The 20,338-nt window shown below is 42.2% G+C and overlaps 2 protein-coding genes across 11 annotated transcripts in view; one reads left to right on the top strand and one right to left on the bottom strand.

Moving 5' to 3' along the window:
* The window catches only part of TSPAN10 (tetraspanin 10), a 63,791-nt gene that overhangs the window by 32,958 nt on the left and 10,495 nt on the right, over positions 1-20,338 (bottom strand). For 2 of the 4 annotated variants that reach the window (XR_014788207.1, XR_014788206.1), the window contains exon 2: positions 14,919-15,065. The gene's annotated coding sequence lies outside the window, so the exon portion shown is untranslated. Of the gene's footprint in view, positions 1-14,918; positions 15,066-20,338 lie in introns of those variants that run through there. The other 2 variants (XR_014788208.1, XM_084837586.1) reach the window with 2 other exon arrangements.
* Positions 1-20,338, top strand: part of NPLOC4 (NPL4 homolog, ubiquitin recognition factor) — a 67,561-nt gene that overhangs the window by 19,800 nt on the left and 27,423 nt on the right. For all 7 annotated transcript variants that reach the window (XM_084837576.1, XM_084837580.1, XM_084837574.1 and 4 more), the window contains 5 exons: positions 216-339; positions 2,408-2,587; positions 10,313-10,399; positions 12,455-12,526; positions 14,945-15,071. In XM_084837576.1, the coding sequence (XP_084693702.1) occupies positions 216-339; positions 2,408-2,587; positions 10,313-10,399; positions 12,455-12,526; positions 14,945-15,071 (590 nt within the window). The remainder of the gene's footprint in view (positions 1-215; positions 340-2,407; positions 2,588-10,312; positions 10,400-12,454; positions 12,527-14,944; positions 15,072-20,338) is intronic.

Here is a 20,338-nt window from a genome sequence, read left to right on the forward strand (position 1 = left end):
GTTAACACCAATTTAAATGAGAGTCAGGCTTGCTTCTAGATTACATTGCTACTTTTGGCCCCATGTTTACACTGTGGGCTGCGACAAGTACTAGAGCCCCGTAGCCTGATGAAATATTGTGATGTGATGTCTGCAATACACTGCTTGATATAGGCGTTTCTTCTGCATTTTTTGAAAATACCAAGACATTTAGCATGTTCTTCCTTTCTGTTTAGGGGGAAGTTTGTTGCCCTTGAAAATATTAGCTGCAAGATTAAATCTGGATGTGAGGGACACCCCCCATGGCCAGAAGGCATTTGTACCAAGTGCCAGCCAAGTGCAATCACACTCAACAGGCAGGTAAGATGAGCACCAGCCACTATGGAGACATTATCCTAAGGACAGCAGAGGTATGCTTTACTTCTGCTGTTTCCATCTGGAAGGGAATGGCCAGCTTGAGTTTGGGAGTTTTCCCTCTGGCAGTTGCTTGGTAAACAACTGTTGGGTTAGCTTTTACCCAAGAAGATGTAGAAATATGCTTGTCTAGAAGTTTCCTCATAAACTGGAGGACATCTGCTTTGGCCATGATGTAAGAGTGCAATTTTCAATGGATTTAAGACCCACCTGCTCAGATTTCTATGGTATAGTATCAAAGGATTATGGGATTATAAAGCAGAGTAACTGGTTAGTGAAAGGGGATCCTGGGTGTTGTTTTCTTAGATTTACTGTAAGGCACACTGACTGTGTTTGGACATAATGCCAAACTATGGTTTAGGGTTACATAAACGAGCCTCAGGCTTGGTGAGCTCTCCCTTCTTCCTTGATGCTGCTGCAAAGAGGAGACAAAAATTTCACTTCCATTTTCAGCTAACTGCAGCTATTCATTGACCTGGTTCACACAATCAAAATACCCGACTGTGGGTTATTTAAGCCACAGTGGGCTGCAACGTGTGCCAGGAGGGTTTTGAATATTCAAGCCATGGCTTGTTGTGTCGTGTGAACCTAGGGACCATGGGTTATGCTAGGGTTAAACAACCCTTGATTAACCCATGGTCTGCTGCTGGGTTCTGCAAGGGTTGTTTAATCCTTGTATAACCATGGTCCCTGGGTTTGGATGACACAACAACTTGTGGCCAGGGCTTGAGTTTTCAAAATGGCCACCAACACATACTGCAGCTCACCATGGCTTAAATAAGCCATGATAGGCTGTTTGAACTGGTGCACTGACTCGGTTTTCATATCACAACAAGCCACCATGGGTTAATTAACTTTTGGGGCCACTGCAGTGTGTGCTGCCTGCTATTTTGAATATGCAAGCCCCAGCTGATGGTTGTCGTGGCTTGTCATGTTGTGTGAGCCCAGGTGGTGGGTGTTGTGTTAGGGTTAAACAACCCTCGCATGACCCATGGTCTGTTCCAGGGTTTTGCAAGGGTTGTTTAACCGTCACACAACCTCTACTGCCTGGGTTTGTATGACACAACAAACTATGGTAGCCCATGGTGGCTTGTTGTGACATGTAAACTGGCTCATAGATTGGGTTCATACATGACAACCCATACTCAAGGTTGAGTATGGGTTGTTGAACCACAGGTGGCTGTGTTGTGTGAACCCAGCCATGCTAACAAACCATGGTTTGTTAATCACGAACAATCTACGGCTCACAAACCATCAACAAACCGTAGGTTCTCTTCATGGGTTGTTTGTGGTCAAAAACCATGGTTTGTTAGCGCAGCTGGGTTCACACAACTCAACAACCCATAGTTCAAGAACAATCCAGACCAGGACTGCAGGGTGGGTTAAAGTTCCCCTACCACCCATGCTTTGATCCCAATCTGAGTGCTTTGGCTATTGGGTGGTATGGAAAAGTAATAAAGATGGATCCCCTGTGGGCAGTTTGCACTGCAGAAAGAGGTCCCACTGAAATGAAAGAGGTCTCTTTTTGCAATGAAAAATCCTGATGTGGGAGCTTTGATTGTGTGGGGGATAGACAGTGCCTTTATACTGAGGTGCCTTCTTATGAAATGTGTGTCTGTTGGAGCCAGAAATTCTGGCTTTGAGGCTCGGACCCCCATCTCTGCCTTGTCCTTGTCCTTGGATGCCTGGGGAAGTTACTTGTCTTCTAGCCTTGCCTATTTGCCTTTTTGTGAAAAAGGTGGTCTGTTATAATAGTAAATTTTTTGATTGGCCACACCCTTATGGCACCCATTTTGTGAACGTGCACACAACAGTTCCTCAAAATTTAACATGTGCCCATGGGCTCAAAAATGTTGGGCACCTCTGCTATAGAGGGTGAAGTGGTATGAGCTTGTGAAAAAAATTGAGTTAGGTGGCAAGCTAAAATTGATGCAGCTTTTGTGACTCTATTAAACTTTATTGGTCCTTATCAGGGCCTTCACTTGATACACTACTATGCTTTTTCATATGGCAGAAATACAGGCATGTGGATAACATCATGTTTGAGAACCATACAATTGCAGATCGCTTCTTGGACTTCTGGAGAAAAACAGGAAACCAGCATTTTGGATACTTATATGGGAGATATACAGAGCACAAAGACATCCCTCTGGGTATCCGAGCTGAAGTTGCTGCCATCTATGAACCTCCACAGGTAACAGATTCTGTGTTCTAAAATGTCTTGGCTTGCTCTATTTAAAAAGGTGCTTGGGAAACAAAATATTCATTTGCACTTTCTGACAGTGGAGTAAAACCGTCTGTGTAAAGCATTTTTCATCATTATCTTGTTTTATGGTGGGGAAGCCTTGCCATAAACAGTGCATGTGTCAACTGAGGGGGAAGAGACTGCAACTGATTTCAGCCTGACCCAATGCATGTTTACATGGAAGTAAGTCCCCTCCCCTCACCCCCAATCAGCCTGTTCTGTTCACAGCAGTTGCAACTGTCTTTGTAAATAATTTGTCTTGTTTTCTCTGGCAGCAGCTTCTCTCAACAAGTGGGATTCTTTACAAGATAGTTGCAGTAGTTGGAGACTGAACAGATTGAGAGTGGGGGAAGGCATAATAGCAGCTTCTCCTTTTGCCTCCTTGGCAGAGCACAAGGTGGTAGTAAAGGTAAAAAACAGGCTGTGATCCTGTGGACAGTTATATTGGAGTAAGCCTCATAGAAATCAGTGGGACTTAATTCTGAGTAAATATGCAGTTCACCAGCCAGAACAATGGCTGCATGCCTCTAGTCATTTGTGATGTTAATGCAGCCTCATAGGAACACTGGAAGTGTAACATTTTATTCAGTTTCATTGTTGTCTTTATTTGAATTTTGTATATCGCCTCGAGCAAGCCGAGTAGTAGTTCATAAATACGTCAGAATAAACAAACATTCCAATACAAAGTATGGTAATTCAAAGATCAAGCATTAAATCCTGTCAGATAAAAATATTTTTTAATTTGTACAAGTTCAAGAGTTTTTTTTCATCACGATTGTAGCGACTGAAAACTTAGCAGTTAAGCTGAATTTAGATAGTTAACAGGAACGTCAACTCACTGTTCTTTGCAGAGATGGAGCATGACAGCCTCATTTAGGTTGATTTAGGCATTACAAATAAGCAACAATAAAATGATACACAAGTGCCTTGTGCATCTTCCTTTTATGTTTGTTATATAATTTACAAGCAAAGAATCATGCTTATCATAGAATAGTAGGGCTGGAAGGAGCCTATAAGACCATCGAGTCCAATCCCCACTATGGGAGAGATGATATGAGTTGCCATTTTGCAAGTTACACAGGAAGCATGAAAAGTAGAAGTGAATCTTTCATGTAACTGTTTTGAGCTTTCAACTGTTAGAGTCTGGGAACACTCACTCTTGGAAACTAAGTACTGGGTTTAATGGATGCCCAAAAGAACAGTGCTTATAAGTAAGAACATTTTCCAGTGATTTCTTGAAGTGATCATGTGCATTCAGTAGAATTATTTTGTGTTGAAGCTGCTTTTTATAATTTACCCCCTAAACCCCAGGGATACGATATTTCCATCATCTTCCTGTTTTGTAAATATAAGTGGGAGCCTGCAAGTAATTGCTGAGATGAGGTGGAGGGGTGAAGAAAGGACACATACAAAGGAATAATGAATTCCTTGCCCTTCTGCTCCTTTGCCCTCTTCTCAGCAGGCTTAACATCCCCTACCTACTCCAAGACAATGAGAGAAGAGACTAGGCTCAGAGAGCTTGCTGTGAGCACAGCCCCTCACACACAGAATCACTTGGTGCTCAATGTCCTTCACCCTAAGGTGATGATGGTGGTGCTGGTGGGGGGAGGTGTTGCGGGGGGAGGAATTAGGCTCAGAAAGTTGGCACAGGTCACATTTACTTAAAGACCCAACCAACCCCCCAATTATTGGTTTTGAAGATGAGGTCAAATGAGTGTGTTCAGCTGACTTAGATACCTGAGCCAATTGCTCCCTCTTCCTCCAGTATGCTGCCCTCCGCTAACGCAGATCATCCCTTGTGGCATGAGGAAAGTATGCATGCACAATCCTTGTGGTTTTTCAGGGGGCAGTGGGCAACAGTCCAATCCCTATTTTTTTTTTATTAAAAAAAAATCCTTCCCTGCCATGTCCCTCCCCTTGTTAGACACAGACACAGAAGGTTACCAGATAGGTACTTATGATGTGGTGCTGTGAGCCTGGAAGTTCCTGGTTCAAAACTCCTGAGCCATAAACGTACACATTAGCTCAAAGCAAATCATGGTGTATTGGCCTGAGCCTCCCAACCTGCCATGACCCAGTGGTTTAACTGTGAGTTGTTTAACCTATATAGTTAACCTATTGTGTCCGGGTTCGGTTGTCATATAGCAAGACCCGATCGGGGGTTGAATATTCAAAAAGGCTGCAGAATGCACCCAGCACACAATTTGCCACCATTGTATTTTGCAGCCAAACCCACAGTTTTCCACCGTTATGTGCAGAGAGCCTGTATTTGGTGGTGAGAATGCTTGTCTACTTTGCAGAGTTGTTATAAAGGTTATGGAGAAAATGTCTGCGAAATGCCTGGAATATTTGAAATATGCTAAATAAATGCTGTGTATTATATAAAGTGAAGTGTATGGGCTGTTTCATACAACTTAGGTTTGCTCGTCTGCGGACTTTCAGTGGTGAGACACAGCCAGTCCCGCCAGTTCTCTGATAGGTGTATCTGTATGACACGTATTTCCAAACGACTGTTTGTCACATTCATACTTCGCATTTTTTAGGTGTGGTGTACACATAAGCATGTAAAACGTAAAGAGTCTCTGTGTGTTTCTGGGATGTGTGGTGTTAAAACGTATAGCTACAAGCTTCAATCGGATAGGAATTTTGGTTGAAGCTGTAAGATTATATTAAGTCACTAGGTGGCACTAGTCACTGAATCGTATATCTGGAAGATACTGCTGAATATGATTGAGATGAATGTTAAGGAAAATTACAACTTTAGACTTTATAGTAATTGTTACACTGGAAATTGTTAGTAGAAATTTTATAGAGATTCATACATTTATAGATCAAGTTAAGAAAGGATATGGAGGTCTGGTTGGACCAGTGGTCCATAAACATTAGCTTGGCTTATTAGCTGAACCCGTTATTAATGACTGACTCCAGCCTCACCCTTTCCTGAGTCCTGTGACATTTGCAGAGGACTCAGGGAATGGTGTTTGTCCCTGGAGCTGGACTTTGCAGAAGGCGCAAGCAGCACCTTGCTGCTGCTGCCTCTTTCAGAAGTCCAATGGGAATTTCTTTTACATCAGGGGTGGGCAACTTGTGGCCCTCCAAATGTTTCAGCCTACAGCTCCCATCACCCCTAGCCAGTATAGCCCATGGTGAGAGATTATGGAAGTTGTGGGCCAAAACATCTGGAGGGCAATAGTTTGCCCACCACTGCTCTGCATAGAATGATGGTGTGGGGGGGAGGGTGGAAGGGGAGACAGGTATTTTCTCCTGTAACCAGCTGTGTATCACTGCTGCTGCCTCCTCCAAAAAACAAATAGAATGGGAGCGAAACTATGCCTTCTTCTGCCCCATCCCTGACTCTCTATGGAGAAAATTAAGGGTTTCTTGCCTTTCCCATTGGGACTTTGCAGGAGGTGCTAGTGGCGCTTTCTGCAAAAACCCAACTTGCAGAATAGAAGCCATCTTTCTTTTCTTCCTCGTTCTTGGAGGAAAGGAAAGGTGGCTTTGCGCCAATGAGTTAGCCTTTTGCAGAAGGCTCAAGTGGTACCTTGCTGCTACTTCCTGCAAAAACTGAATAGGAAAGGAAGGAGACTATCCCTTTTCTCCAACCTGAAGAAAAGGGTAAGTGGTATTTTGCAGGAAATGGCACTAAGTCACTGTTGATGTCTTTTTGCAAAAGCCAATTGCAAGGGAGAGAGCACCTTTTCCTTCTTAAAGCAGTGAGGCTGCTTAATGGGACTGGCCGTTTTGACCATGATACTCCAGTTTTATGTCAAGTGCTGTGGTTGCTAGTCACTTTCCAGGCCTGATTCAAAGAGTTGGTGTTGACTTTTAAAGTCCTAAATGGCTTAGGACCAATCTACCTGAAGGTGCACCTTCTCCTGTATGTTCTTCCCTAATTAAGATTGTCTTTGGAGGCTCTCCTCTGGGTGCCACCACCCACAATGTTGCCATGGATGGCTACCAGAGGAAGAGCCTTCCTTGTAGTGGCCCTCTGTCTGTGGAATGCCCTTCCAAGGGAGATCCACCTGGCATCCTCACTATATATGTTTAGATGCCAAGTTAAGACCTTCCTCTTTAAGCAGGCATTTAACCTTTAATTTGTTGCTTTATAAATTTTACTGCTAGCTCCTCAATGTTTTTAATATATTTTAATGTTTTTAATGTTTACTATTGTATTATTTTAATACTTGTACTGTTATATTATTTCTAATTATTTAGTTTTGTTTTTGTTGTTGTTGATTTTATGATTGTAAACTGCCCCAAGGGCATTTGCCAGTTGGGCAGTATACAAACCTAATAAACAAATTAAATAAATAAATAAAAGGAAACTTAATCAGAAATTGGGATGTTCACCAGATGGGGAAGGGGCACTCATCACTGGTAAGGAGGCACATAGATTTATGTAATCCTGGGTTGGACAGCCTCTTGTAATTCAGACTGATGTACTGCATTAAACTTAACTAAATGGTTAAACGTTTGCTTTAGAAAGGCACCTCTAGATTTGAACGTTGCAAATAATGGAGAGTTGTGACAATCTTAGCAACATCTTTAATGGTTGAACAATCACCCTTGTTGTTGCTCCTCCTCCTGTACATATCTACCCCTACCTTAAGGTCAGCCATGGAAGCCCTTCTCCAAGTACCTTCTCATTGCAACAATAGAGAGGGGTGTGTGTGTGCGTGTGTGTGTGTGTGTCTGTTCTGAAATGCATTCTCACTTGGTGCCCACATTGCTATCTTTTTGGTGAAGACTTTCCTGTTCTCTCAGACTTTTAAAATATTTTAGTAGTTTTAGTTCTATTATTTTAGTCCCTGCAATGTGGCTTTAACTCTTATAACTGATGGTCATTTTAGGTTTTGTATTCATATTATATTTTATGCTGTGTTGGCCATGTTAGCTTTATATTATTGATTGTTTTTATTGGGATTTCATTTGTAGATTGTGTTATGTTTTAAATTGTACAGTGCCTAGATAAATTTATTTGAGGTGTTTAATAAATAACATAAATTATAATTATTAAAAATACTTTCATTTATTTGTCTAGTTGTAAATTTGAAACATATAGCATTTTCCACCATGCATCTTCAATATAGTTACAAAAAAACAAGTTACAAGTATTAAATCATAGGCCAATATTTTTCAAAGCACTTATTAGTGTATCAGACTGTGATCCCTCTTAATTTGAGGGAAGTGGACAGTCTATTGTCCTATGATCTATTTTGTGTTCTCTCTCTCTCTCGCTCTCTCTCTCTAAAAAGGCATCCCCTCACAGGTTGGCCTTGGAAATATTGAGAGCTCGAACTGAAATGTGTGGGAGAGTCTCCTGCAGGTTTTGTCCAGTATGTTTAGTCATTGGTTGGTTCCTGCTTGCTTGTATATAAAATGTATGAGTGTTAGTAGGTGTCCTGGGACATGCAGACAGTAATATTTCAGTGGTAAGATTCATGAGTTTCTGTTAAGTTGCAAAGTAAACTTACATCAGCTCCCTTAAATCCTCTGCACACCATGAAGTTAAGTGTTGATGCTTTTGATCTCTTGCCAATTTGTGTGTTTTGATATTGAGTCATGATGTTGTGCATAGAAATCATCATGCAGCAGTGCTAGAGGGTGTGTCCTCTGGTTTCTTGGCTCCTGATTTATCAGAGCTACTCTGAAGCCTCTTCAGTCCAAGATAAATAGGTAGTGCCTACAGTTTGCCTCAAGATTTGGGAATGGCAAATGTACTGTTACTACAACCCTAAGAATAAAAAAAATATTGTGTTTGGGATTGATGCAAGTCATATTGCTGTGATTGGTAAGAGGCACAGTGTTCCTTGCCATCCTTGCAAGCTTTCAGTATCTCTGCTGGAGTTGCCAAAGTGGATGACAGTAACTTTTAGTGGACAGTAGAACTAAAAAGACCTTGATCTGGTTCAGCCATATTCTTAGACCTTAAGTGAGATGCTGCCCCAGTTAATGCATCTATTTCCCCAAATCTTAGGATGGTAGATGCAGTGGTGTAAAAACAATCAATATTGCCAGTCGCAACTAGTTGCAAGTTCTTCCTTTGTGAGAGAGAGAACAGTAGGCAAGGGCAAAGACAGCTTCTGTCCAGTATAACTAAGGCCTGGTCTCCGTGTGCAATGGAATGGGATGGTGGAGTTCTGAGACAGTAGGAGGGATAGTATCAATTCGAAATGCAGGTGGAGTATAACATTTTTTTAATGTTTCCCTGAATTATAAAAAAATAACCTCTGAAAGTAGAAAACCGCCACAACAAGTTGCAGGCCGGGCTTCCTCCCTGTTAAGCTAATTATTTACTTGTGGATGTTTTTCACATGGGGAAGCATTCAAAACAAGTTTCCCCTACCATGCAATCTGAAGTGGATAGGCTATCTCATTCTGCTGCATGCGTAGACCAGGCCTTACATATTGTGATCACCCCTCCTTTTTTACTCAGCATACGGAGTGGAAATCTGCCTCTCAAAGCATATTTGATTTATATTCCACAGTCCAGGGCAGCCATCCTGAACCTTGTGCCCTCCAGACATGTTGCACTACAATCCTCATAATCCCAACCAGTATGGCTAATGGTTGTGCTGGCTGGGGATGATGGAAGTTGTAGTCCAACGTATCTGGAGTGCACCAAGTTCAGGATGGCTTCCCGGGACTGTGGAATATAAGTCCAGTGAGAAGCCTGAGAACTCTTGAGATTAATTCCTGAGCACTTTCCCATATTTTATGCTTCTGTTTGGTGCAAAATTTGGCCGTGATGATTGCTTGAATATGAAGATGTGCATGACTGTTTGTTTTTATAACTTGTGTAAGTAAATTAATTATTTATGATGATAATGATCAGTAGTGTTAAATTTGCCTATCAGAAGTTTATTAAGATTTTTCATTATAACAATAAATAAATAATAATAGAAATGAATGATAATTAGAATTAGAACAAAAACCTAGTTTTGAGAAACAGATATGTCATCCCATTGGGTGGTACAAAAATATTGGGAAGAAAAGAGACTTCCTCCTGTTTTCAGTCAGATGAGCAGGAAGGTAAGGACAATATAGAAGATGCAAGAGCAGAGGTGGGAAGAACAGGCTGGGGGCAGGTAAGAAATCAGTAGATCAAAGGCAAATGGGCAGAAGGTTGAGGGTCAGTTTGCTTAACTTAAAAGTTGATTGACATCTTGCCATACCGTTATGTTCAACCACCATAAAGCTATTCCTGGGAGCCCTGTATGTTTGGCACTGTTTTTGTGTTGTGTGAGGAATCCAGTCTTCAAAACTGTGATGACTAGGGTAAAATTGGCAATGTTATGAGACTTTATATAATTGCCAAGTAACAAAGTTTGTATGTGGCTTGTAATGGGTTTTGTTTTAAAATGCCTCATTTCTGCCTTGCACTAGAGGATTTCAAAGCTATTGGAAAGTGTAAGCTTCTTGACAGTAATGGCTGATTCCAGTAGGAAAGCATAGCACATTGGTGGTTCTAAATAAATATTAAATAGACACAGTAGTAAATAGCCACCTTCTGGGTCGTGCATGTTAGTGTAACTACAGTGAATGGGACAGTGCAGCTTGTCAATTCCCATGGCTTATTGTTGTTGAAAATGAAAATGTCGTTTTCTCAGGATGCTAAATATCCACCCCTATTTACAAACTGATCCTCCATTATCTTTCTCTTCTTTTCAGATTGGTACACAAAACAGTCTGGAGCTCCTGGAAGACTCAAAAGCAGAGATTGTGGATGAGATTGCTGCCAAGCTTGGCCTGCGGAAGGTATCAGACCATATTTGGGCCAGCAGATCTGGCAAAATCCTCTGTGTTGGGCTGGAAGGTGTCTTACTGGGTGTCTGTTAAATCACAGTTGGCAAATATTTGGGGTCTAGTTCATTGGAACCTAATAATAGTAACTTTTGGGCATTCAGGCTGGATTTGAGGTTTTGTGACCTATGCAGTCCTTCTTGTTGTCTTGCGCTGCACAGGACTGGCTGACCAGCCATGCTACACTGTCTGAAAGACCAGTAGCCTCCGACGGGTAGTCTGTAGTCCTAGAGGTTAGCTGAAATGCCATAGGAGATTATAGGAAGCAAACAATGGGTAGTATCCAGTAGGTACCGTGCATGTGTGGCCAGCCCTGTCGGGCCCCACACGCCCCGCCCCGCCAGGCCAGGTTCGTGCATGACCATGATGTAGCACTTCCAGGCGCAAGCCCTGACGGAACAAAGACACCCTTCCAGAAACCAGCATTTTTGTTCACGTTGGGGCTTGCCCCCAGGAGTGCTATATCGCAGCCATGCATGGGGCTGGGCACGTGCAGACTGGGGCCAGTGGGGCTGGGTGTGTGCGAACAGGCCCCTATTGGATATTACCCCTTGTCTGCAAGTCAGTGGATGCCCACACACCCTCTTGGTGATTATATCCCACTGTTGTTCAGTTCTTTGCATTATCTTGTTTATGTTGCTCTTACATAGTAAGGATTCCAGTCCCTTTGTGTGTACATATGTGTACATGAGCTTTTCATGGTACATCTGACAAGATACAGTTTGACTTGAGTATTCAGAACTAACAGCATTGCGGACTGGTGTAATTAAAGCATGCCAGTTTTACCAGTGGCACAAAGAAATTATAGATGTGTTCACATTCACAAATCTCTTTGAATTCCTCAATCTGCTCATCAGGCTCCTGCATTTCAGCTGTTTGTTATGAGAGCAGGTGAAGTAGGAATCTTTGCCAAGCACACCGCCTGAGCCAAGTTTCTCTGATAGAACTGGGGTAGAGCAGATTATACCTCTTGGATCTTGATTTTCCCTTATATGCAAACTGTCAATGATTTAATAGATGCATTAATTCTGGAACGATGCAGATGCCTCTCAGATCCATACTTAAATTTTCTTACCTGTATGAGAGCATTGCTTGTGTTGCCAAAATAGAGGAATAAAATACACTGATTTTTTTTCTCTAAAGGTTGAATGTATTCAAGCCTCAGGTGAATGAGTCACATAAGGCAGAATTTTCATTAATCTGGCCTTTCCTAATCTTGTGCCTTCTAGATGTGTTGGACTTTATGTCCCATTATCCCCAGCCAGCATGGAAATTCATGCTTGGGGTGATGGGAGTTGTTGTCCAACACATCTAGAGGGGCACCAGGTTGGGGGAGTTTGGTTTATGTAGACATAGGTGTCTAAGCCCCAGAACATTTTGGTTTTGTTTGAATCTAGTCTTCCTTTTACTCTAGCTAAGGCTATTTTGCTATAAAAATGTCCACTAGTCACTTCATATCTGAACACACACCTGTGTTAGCGTGTTGCAAGCATAATAGCATTTTCTGGACAAGTACTAGAAGGTTGAGCTAAATATAGGAAAGTATTTGAATATGCACCTACATTTCAAAAAGGTTTGGGGGGAATTATTTCAGCATGATCAAAAGGGATTCAGGAAAGATGAGATTTGAGTGGGAAAATGTTCCCTTTTTGATTAACGATCATAGAAACATAAGATCTTGAGAGCAGTTGTATGAACTGTTCCTGACTATGCAGTGTGAACAGAGAAAAGTAAATGTCTTTTTGTGGGAAGGGGGAGAAGGAGGAGCCCTGCGGTCTCCAAATCTTTCCATGACAGGACATAAAGCTGCAGGTTTTACCAGCTGGCTCCTCAAATGTGCAAATTGTATTCAAATGAGATCTGCACACCTACGGAGTAATTTTCTTCAGGCTGCTGTTGAGCAGGCTTTCTCAAAGAGATTCATGCAGCCACGAACATTTTGTACCAGTAGGGAAAGGGCACCGTTAAAAAAATGAGGTAGAAAAATAAAAACAAGCATTATGTTTTAAGGTTGGCTGGATATTCACGGATCTGGTCTCAGAGGACACGCGGAAGGGGACTGTCCGGTATAGCCGGAACAAGGTAAGAAGTAAGCATTTTGGGTCCTTGCCCTCTTGTATTTGCTATTTTTATTGCATCATATATGCAGGCTTTGCCAGACAAAATACCTCTGGAGGAAATAATGTGTGTGAACTTAAGTCTTGCTGTTAAGCAGGGATGGGCCACATGCAGCCCCCCAAGGCTTTCCCTGTGGCCCCCAAAATGGGCCCTGGGGTGCTGCAGAATTGCTGCAAAATTTCTGATGCTCTTAACCAGTGTGGCTTTTGGTTCCTACCAGTGCAGCTGTAACCCTCTTTGTAAGCCAGCAGCAGCTCCAGCAACCTTCTCTCTCCCCCACCCTCCCCCAGGTACAAGAAGTGGTCACCGCCAATTCTGTCAGTATTCCGTGCTTCTCTTTCTCCTGCCACCCCTTGTATTAAGTGTGGCTGCAGTGGCTGCCACCACTGGTTTTGGGCTACTTCCCTTGGCTCCTCAGTCATTCAGTGCCGCTTTTCTCCTCTCCTAATCACCCCCGACCCACTCCCACCCCTGGGGGAAATTGCTGATTTTCCACAATAAAAAGTACCTTTTACAACCAAACAAAAAGTGGCTGGTGATCTCCCTTGCTCTCCTTCTCACAGGAAGCCTGTGGGAGACGCTCTGTGCTTTCAGAGGGCTCTATGCTGCAGGGAGACGCTCTGTTACCATCCTGCACCATAGAGCTGCTTGCATCCATAGAGGTGCTGGTGCTCAAATGGATGAGCTATGATTCTCCAAAGTGACTAGATGACAAAGCAGGTGGACCAAGGATTGGGGATGGTGAAATAAAATGGAAGTTAAAGAAAATAAAAAGGAAAGGGAAAGTGTACAACAATAAAAGGTAAACAAACTGGACATTAAGTAAATAAATTATTTGTTGTTGTTGTTCTGTCACAGCCTACCCCCTTTGCTCTAGCCCTGCCCTCTTTTGGACATGCTGCCCCCAGCCGGTTGTCCAACATCAAAGTGGCCCCTACCCAAAGGAAGCTGCCCACCCCTACTGCATTCTTTTAAGAATGCATCTTGTTTATAATAAATTGAATCATTCATGGGTTCAGTCAGGGAGAATTTGGAGGAGCCATGAATTGCTTGGGATGGAGTTCTGTATGGCTGGGAGTGGAATGGTTTGAAAATCCTTCTAGATGCTTAGATACATGGCAAAGGTGCACTACAAAGTTATGACATCGTATTACCCTTTTCCTTAAGGAGGACTTCCCTAATATTCATCTTGCTTTAAAAAAAAAAGCTTCCAGCTCTGTGAACACCTTAACAATGCTTTGTAACTTGTTCTGGTGTCCAGCTAAACTTATGGAAATTCTTCTATATACCTTCCTTAATCTTTCAATGCAGGCCTGCTCCCACAGCTGCGGTTACAGAAAGCAGGCTCTTACTCTGCAGTTTGTTTCTATCTAGCACATAACAGTGTTCCACAGACCTGAAAACAGTGTTCCCTTCTACCGACTAATGTCTGTCTAGCTCTCTACCTATCCTTCTGCATCCTATTTTTGGACCCTTTATCGCATTTGCTGTCCTATCCTGAACCTTCTACAATTTTATAGTGAATTCTTCCAACTAGACGCTATTCTGTGTCTATAACTGAACAGCATAGACTAGTTGTCTCCTTCATCCACTTCTACCACGATGAAACTGAGAAAGATTCAGCCAGAGTCTAAAACCACCTGCATTCCACCAATGAAGTACACCGCATTGCATTCTTCATTTTATAGATGAAGCGCACATCGGTGAAATTAACCTTTTCTGAGAAAGTCATTGACTAAGTTATCCCTCAGCCCTAGTTTTGCCACCTTCCATTCTTTACATCTACCAGATGTGAGTAGGCAGGCAATATAAAGGCCTTAGGCCATATGTACAGGATTCTTCCCCCACCCCAAGGATTTGGACTCTTGCTAGATTCCAGGCAAACTTCCGTGAATCTTGAAAACAAATTTTTGAGTTGTCATGGTTCTGGAGCAAGAACATAAACCTTAGTCATAAAGGTTCAGCAACCAGAAGTCAAATAAATAGGCCTGATTTATTTGTCATTTTTAAAATCTTATTTCCGAGCTTGATTTCCCCAGTATGCTAGGAATTGCTTGCTGAAACTAAAACTACACACAGCAGAGAACTTGGTTATACAGCAACTTCTTTAATCTGATGCTTCCATTATTCTATCAGGAAATGATGGAGATGCACAGATGGCATCATAATGCGGCGATGTGAACTAGTGGTTTGTGCAAATCTCAACTGCACATTTTCACATCATCCAGTGCTCTGTGTCATCTTTTTCCAACATCATTGCTTGTGCTGGACCTTGAAGTTACCAGTCCATGGTTCTTTTTAGAAAGAACTACTGGTTTCCTGAAATGCAGTTAAGTGCAGTGGATCTGTCTCTTACCAGTCTTGTCTTCTCACCCTCTTTAGGATGCGTATTTCCTAAGCGCAGAAGAGTGCATCACAGCTGGGCATTTTCAGAATCAGCAACCAAATATATGCCGCCTGTCTCCAGATGGTCACTTTGGATCCAAGTTTGTCACTGTTGTGGCTACAGGTAAAAATAAAATAAAATTGCAGCCTTTTTCTCAGTTGCCTAAGGAGCGCCCCCCCCCCCGCCCCGGAATTAAAAAAAAAAGGTAACAACCCATGGTTAACGAACTGTGGGTGGTCAGGAATGAGTGAGTGTACTGGCTCCTGACCACTCTCCCACTTCCGCTTCGCTAAACAACCCAGGCTCGTGGCCCTGGGTTGTTCAGCAAAGTGGAAATGAGCAAGTGGTTGGGAATCCGCATACTTGCGTGCTCCCAAACAACCCATGGTTCGTTAACCATGGTGTTTGATAGTCTGAACCGGGTCAGTGATTCAGTTCAGGTGTCTCTGTTGGCTCCTCCTCCTTTCTCACATATAAATTCTCTCCTCCCTTTCCTGGTTTCTTTTTGGGGTTTCCCCCAGGACCATCTCTCAGTTGGGCATACTGTGGTTAGGACTAACCAGGTATTAGGGCAGTTAGCACGTAATGGCAGCATTTGGCAGGAAATCGTGGGTCAATTAATTAACCCACAATTTGCAGGGATGTGCACTGTGCACAAGCCGCTTCCAGTTTGCAGGTACAAATGCCCCATTAGTGGGCTGCTAGTGTGACGTCCAAACCCAGACATTGTTGGTTATTCGTGCACTAAACACCCCAAAGTTAACCTAAGAACAAACCATGGATTAACATTGGGTTCTTTCACCCACAAATAACCCAAAGAGACTGTTCTCACATAATGACAACTCATTAGTTTAAAAACCAGTGGGCTGTTATAGACGACTCATGATCGGCTCCTTTGTAGGTTGTGCAGGGTGATGTCCAAATCCAGATTGCTGGGTTGTTTAGGGGCTAAACAACCCAGTGGTTAACCCAGCAACAAACCATGGGTTAACTGCGGGGTTGTTTATCCCCTAAACAGCCCAGCAGTCCGGGTTTGGACGTCACACTGCACAACCTATGAAGGAGCCAATCATGAGTTGTGCTGTAAAGAGGAAGAGGCAGGTGCAGGGGAGGCAGTGCGCCTGCTTGTGCATAACAAGCCATCAGTTTTTAAACTGATGGGTTGTTGTTACATGCAAGCTAGCTCATACGGTCCAGGTTTGGACATCACGCTAACAACCTTCGTAGGTTGTTGCTGCAAACCAGGAGTGGCTCGTGCACAGCATGCATCAGTGCAAATCATTGGTTAATTAATCCAGGATTTGCTGCCATAATGTGCCAACCAGGTCATTATCTCCAAGCTATAATTTGAAACCATGGCTTGTATGGGTTTGCAAGACGTGGTTTGGAGGTAATTCAGATGTCGTGGCAAAATACAAAGTTATGCAAACAAGGAAAGGAAGGGGGAAATCAGCATGTGGGAGAGGAGGAAGGGAGTGCACAAGCCCATAGTACATTCCTGTTTCTCCAAATCATGGTTTGGAGGTTCAGGAATGTGACATCTAAACTGAGCCTATAAAAGCTAAATCAGTGGATTATGATTATATTTTAATAACCTTGGCTTTGAACTGCTTACAGTCTGGTTTTGCTAGATGAGGAGAAACTGCTGAATGGTAGACCAGCTGCTGGCATGTTAATGAAAATCTGTGATCACAGGCCATGAAGGTTGATTATTCATTCAACAATTGGAGCAAACTGTTCAAGACTTTTAACAGAAATGACATTCCTTTGGGTCCTCAGTTGAAGAGGGAACCCCCCAAAAGAACACACAACAGCCACAAAACCCCACTGTAATAACATTGAGATTAGTTACTCAGAAAATCCTTTTTAGGCCAAGTGTACCTAGTACCAAGGTTTAGTATCTTGAAACCTTCAAGTTGAATACAGCATTATGGCTTGGATCCTGAGTTTCTCCTCCATTCATGTAAGGGGAGGGAGCAATTTTGGCTAACTCTGCTCGTCTGCATACCCCCCCCAATCCTGCACTATTCTCAACCCCGAAGGAAGTGAGAACCAAAAAGGTGCGGGGAGCTGCAGGGGAAAGGAGAAGCCCTTCCCTCTGCAGAACAAAATTCTGTTCCATTCACAGAAGAAAATGGTCTAAGCTCATAACTTCTTAAATTCATGTCTTGTCAGTAGCTGCACATTTCCTTTAATCTTATAATTATTTCGTGGTTTCTATCAACACGGCCTTTGACTCACCTTCGCAGTAGTTCCATTCCAATAGTATATATAGTGAATATGTTTATGGAATAGGAATTTGAATGTGACTTGCCAAGTAAACAAAAACATGAGTTCCTGTACTTATAGTCCTTTACTGAGGGTTCTTAGCTTTTTTGTGCTCTGGTTTGGGGGTTCTCTGAGAAGAATTTGAACAAATAGCTTCCTCCAGCTGCTGCCTTCATGGCATCTGGGTTAGAGATGCAAAATAGTTACGCAAGCAAGGATGTTTAAAAAAATTACAAGGAGAAGGGGGGCAAAGGAAGGAATTATTTGACCTTTGTTGTCCCGCACGTATTCCTGCTGAAGCTCAGCATTGTCCTGCCCCCTTTCTTTACTGTATGGGTTAAAGGTTGGCTAATGGGCCTTGGGATGTGGAAGGTGCTGCTTTGTTAGTGTAGAATGAAATGAAGGACCCCAGCTCTCTCATGATGCATGTTTTCCTTTTAGGGCCAATTTACAACACCTCTTTCCCTTGATGTAATCTAGATTACATAATGTACAATCTGACACAATGCTGACCTGTGTCACTAGATGGCTGCCAGTGACTGAGTGAAAAATATAACTCAACTTGTAGATTTGACAGCTACTGCACTATGTTTCTAGTATTTATTTACTATTTATTTAATAGATTGATATACCTCTTCCCATATTTAAAAATATCTCTTAAGTGGTTTACAGGAAAATTAAATACATTAAAATACATAATAATTGCGAAAACATTTATATAAAATATTAATACAAATATTAAAATCAATATAAACTATAATTACCAACAAACTGGGCAGCATACTCACTTAGGGAAGGCCTGGGTAAAGAAATGGGTCTTCAATTGGTGCCTAAAGCATGCTACAGTTTGTGCCTCCCAAATACCAGCAGGGAGATCATTCCATAAGGTGGGTGCCACCACAGAGAAGGCCTGCTTCTGAGTTGCTGCGGGATGGCAACCTGCAGGTCATGGTACAACCAGCAAGCCCTCCTCCGATTATCTTAATGATTACACCATTTTGTATTGGGGAAGATGGTAGGTAACCTGGTCCTAAACTGTTCAGGGCTTTCTATGCCAATAGCAAGACAGCACATATCTGTGGGCCCATCTGATAGCCACATGTTGCAAAAATCTACTGCAGACTTTGAGGGCTCTCAGTAATAGAAGCTCTCTCCGCAAGATGAGGATGAAATCACTTTCAGATGGAGTTGTGCTCCCTCAGACTTCGTTCTTGACTCGGTAGCTAATAGGTAACTAGAGCAGTTGGGTCAACACTGGTGTAATACATGCATGGCCAGGTGCTCCACTCAGCATCCTGGCTGCCACTTTCTGCACCAGCTGCAACTGCCAGACCAAACATGAGGGTAACTCCACATAAAGCACATTGCAATAATCTAAACATGAGGTTACCAATGCATGGCCTACAGTGGCCAGGCTATCCCTGTCCAGGAAAGGGCATAGCTGACATACCAACCTGAGTTGGTAATAGGCACTCCTTGCCACAGAAGCCACTTGGGCCTCTAGTGACAGTGATGAGAGCACCCCCAAACTATGTATCCTTTCTGATCTAGAACTGTAGTTTTCAGAAGTAGTTATGTAACTCATATTCTGCTTTGCAAAATATATCGGCCCCAAGAAGCTAAGGTATAAAATGAATATATCCATTTACCTGTAGTCTATGAAATTAAAAGCGAGTTCATCCTCCTCCTGTGGAAAGAGCTTCCATTACTAAGAACCCTCAGAGTTTGCAGTAGATTTTTGCAACATGTGTCTACCACATGGGCACATAGGTACGTGTTGCAGAAGTAAAAGCTTACGTTCAAACTATCATTCTGTACTAAGGTCAGTACTTTGTTTTCAAGAAGCATTTTTCCATGGCTTAGAGTTTCTGTTAAAGTAATGAATAAAGCATGAATTTGTAGCAATTTTAATTAAATACTGAATCACTATGTTTGTATTGCTACCTTATCCTGAGCACCAAGATATAAACTTTCCTGAGGGCTTTAAAACAGCAGGTTTCTGTAAACCCTGTCCCAATGTGATTGGTGTTGCCCTACAACTTCCCTCTTAAATCCTTTAAAACTTAGATTGCAAGTTACAAATTGTTCAGCTGACAGAGAGAGGAGGCAATAGTTAGGCTGATTGAATTTTCATGTATTTGCTTGTCCTTTAATTTTTGTGAGCTTTTGCTGAGCTGAGAATGGAAGCTTGAGGCTAGAAAATTGCCTTTTGGAACATTTCATTTGAAACAACATGTTTCCCCTGTTAAATCATCCTCTTGTGTGAGTCTTTAAACACTTGGTTTCCATTATGCCTATAAAATAAATGTATGTATATGATTTGCAGAATTAAAATATAATATCCCTTGATATCTTCAGTCTTTGAAAATGGCATCCCTTTCCTATTTACAGGCACTCAGTTTTCTTTGACATCGTATCTCTAACGTATAACCTGCTGATGCTTACGCTACTCAAATTAACAACACTGATTGTGTCACCTGTGCAAAGAGCCATCTATAAATAGTCACTAATTTAATTTGTGTCGTGCTTGTCCCTATCTATTCACTGCTGAATAAGGGAACAAAGTGCTATGTCTGTACATGTAACTGAAGTTGCCACTGAATTAACAAGGGAATTTGAATAGTTAGAAATCGGGCCTGCTTCTTGGTGCGATGAGATAAATGCAGGGAGGTTTGGAGGATGGCAGCAAAGGAGAGAGCCTTCTCAGCGGTAGCCCCCCAAATGTGGAGTGCTCTCCTCAGTGAGGCCTACCGGGCACCAACATTGTCATCTTTTTAGTGCAGGTAAAGACTTTTGTCTATTCTCAGGCATCTGATGAGTGGTTTAATGTATCTGTCGAATTGTTTATGCCTGTCACTGATGTTTTATTTGTTTTGTGGGGTGGTTGTATTTTAATTGATAATTGTAGCTGTTTTAAATTTTGTATGTTTTAATTCTGTAGTAAGGTGTCTTGAGTCTTTTTTTTAAGAAAGGCGTCTAAGAAATTTAATAAATAATACTAATGGGCAGGTTTGTTCCCTTTTTCTCACAGTTAATCAAGGGTGCCTGTTTGCTTGTTGTGCTTTCCATCAATCATTTTTTTGTTTTGGGGACAAATATTTTAAATAAAACATTTAGGGGTA

This window comes from Heloderma suspectum, chromosome 2 (genome assembly GCF_057233095.1).
Source record: "Heloderma suspectum isolate Gila_16-S chromosome 2, 16-S_ref, whole genome shotgun sequence".
NCBI classification, from domain to species: Eukaryota; Metazoa; Chordata; class Lepidosauria; order Squamata; family Helodermatidae; genus Heloderma; species Heloderma suspectum.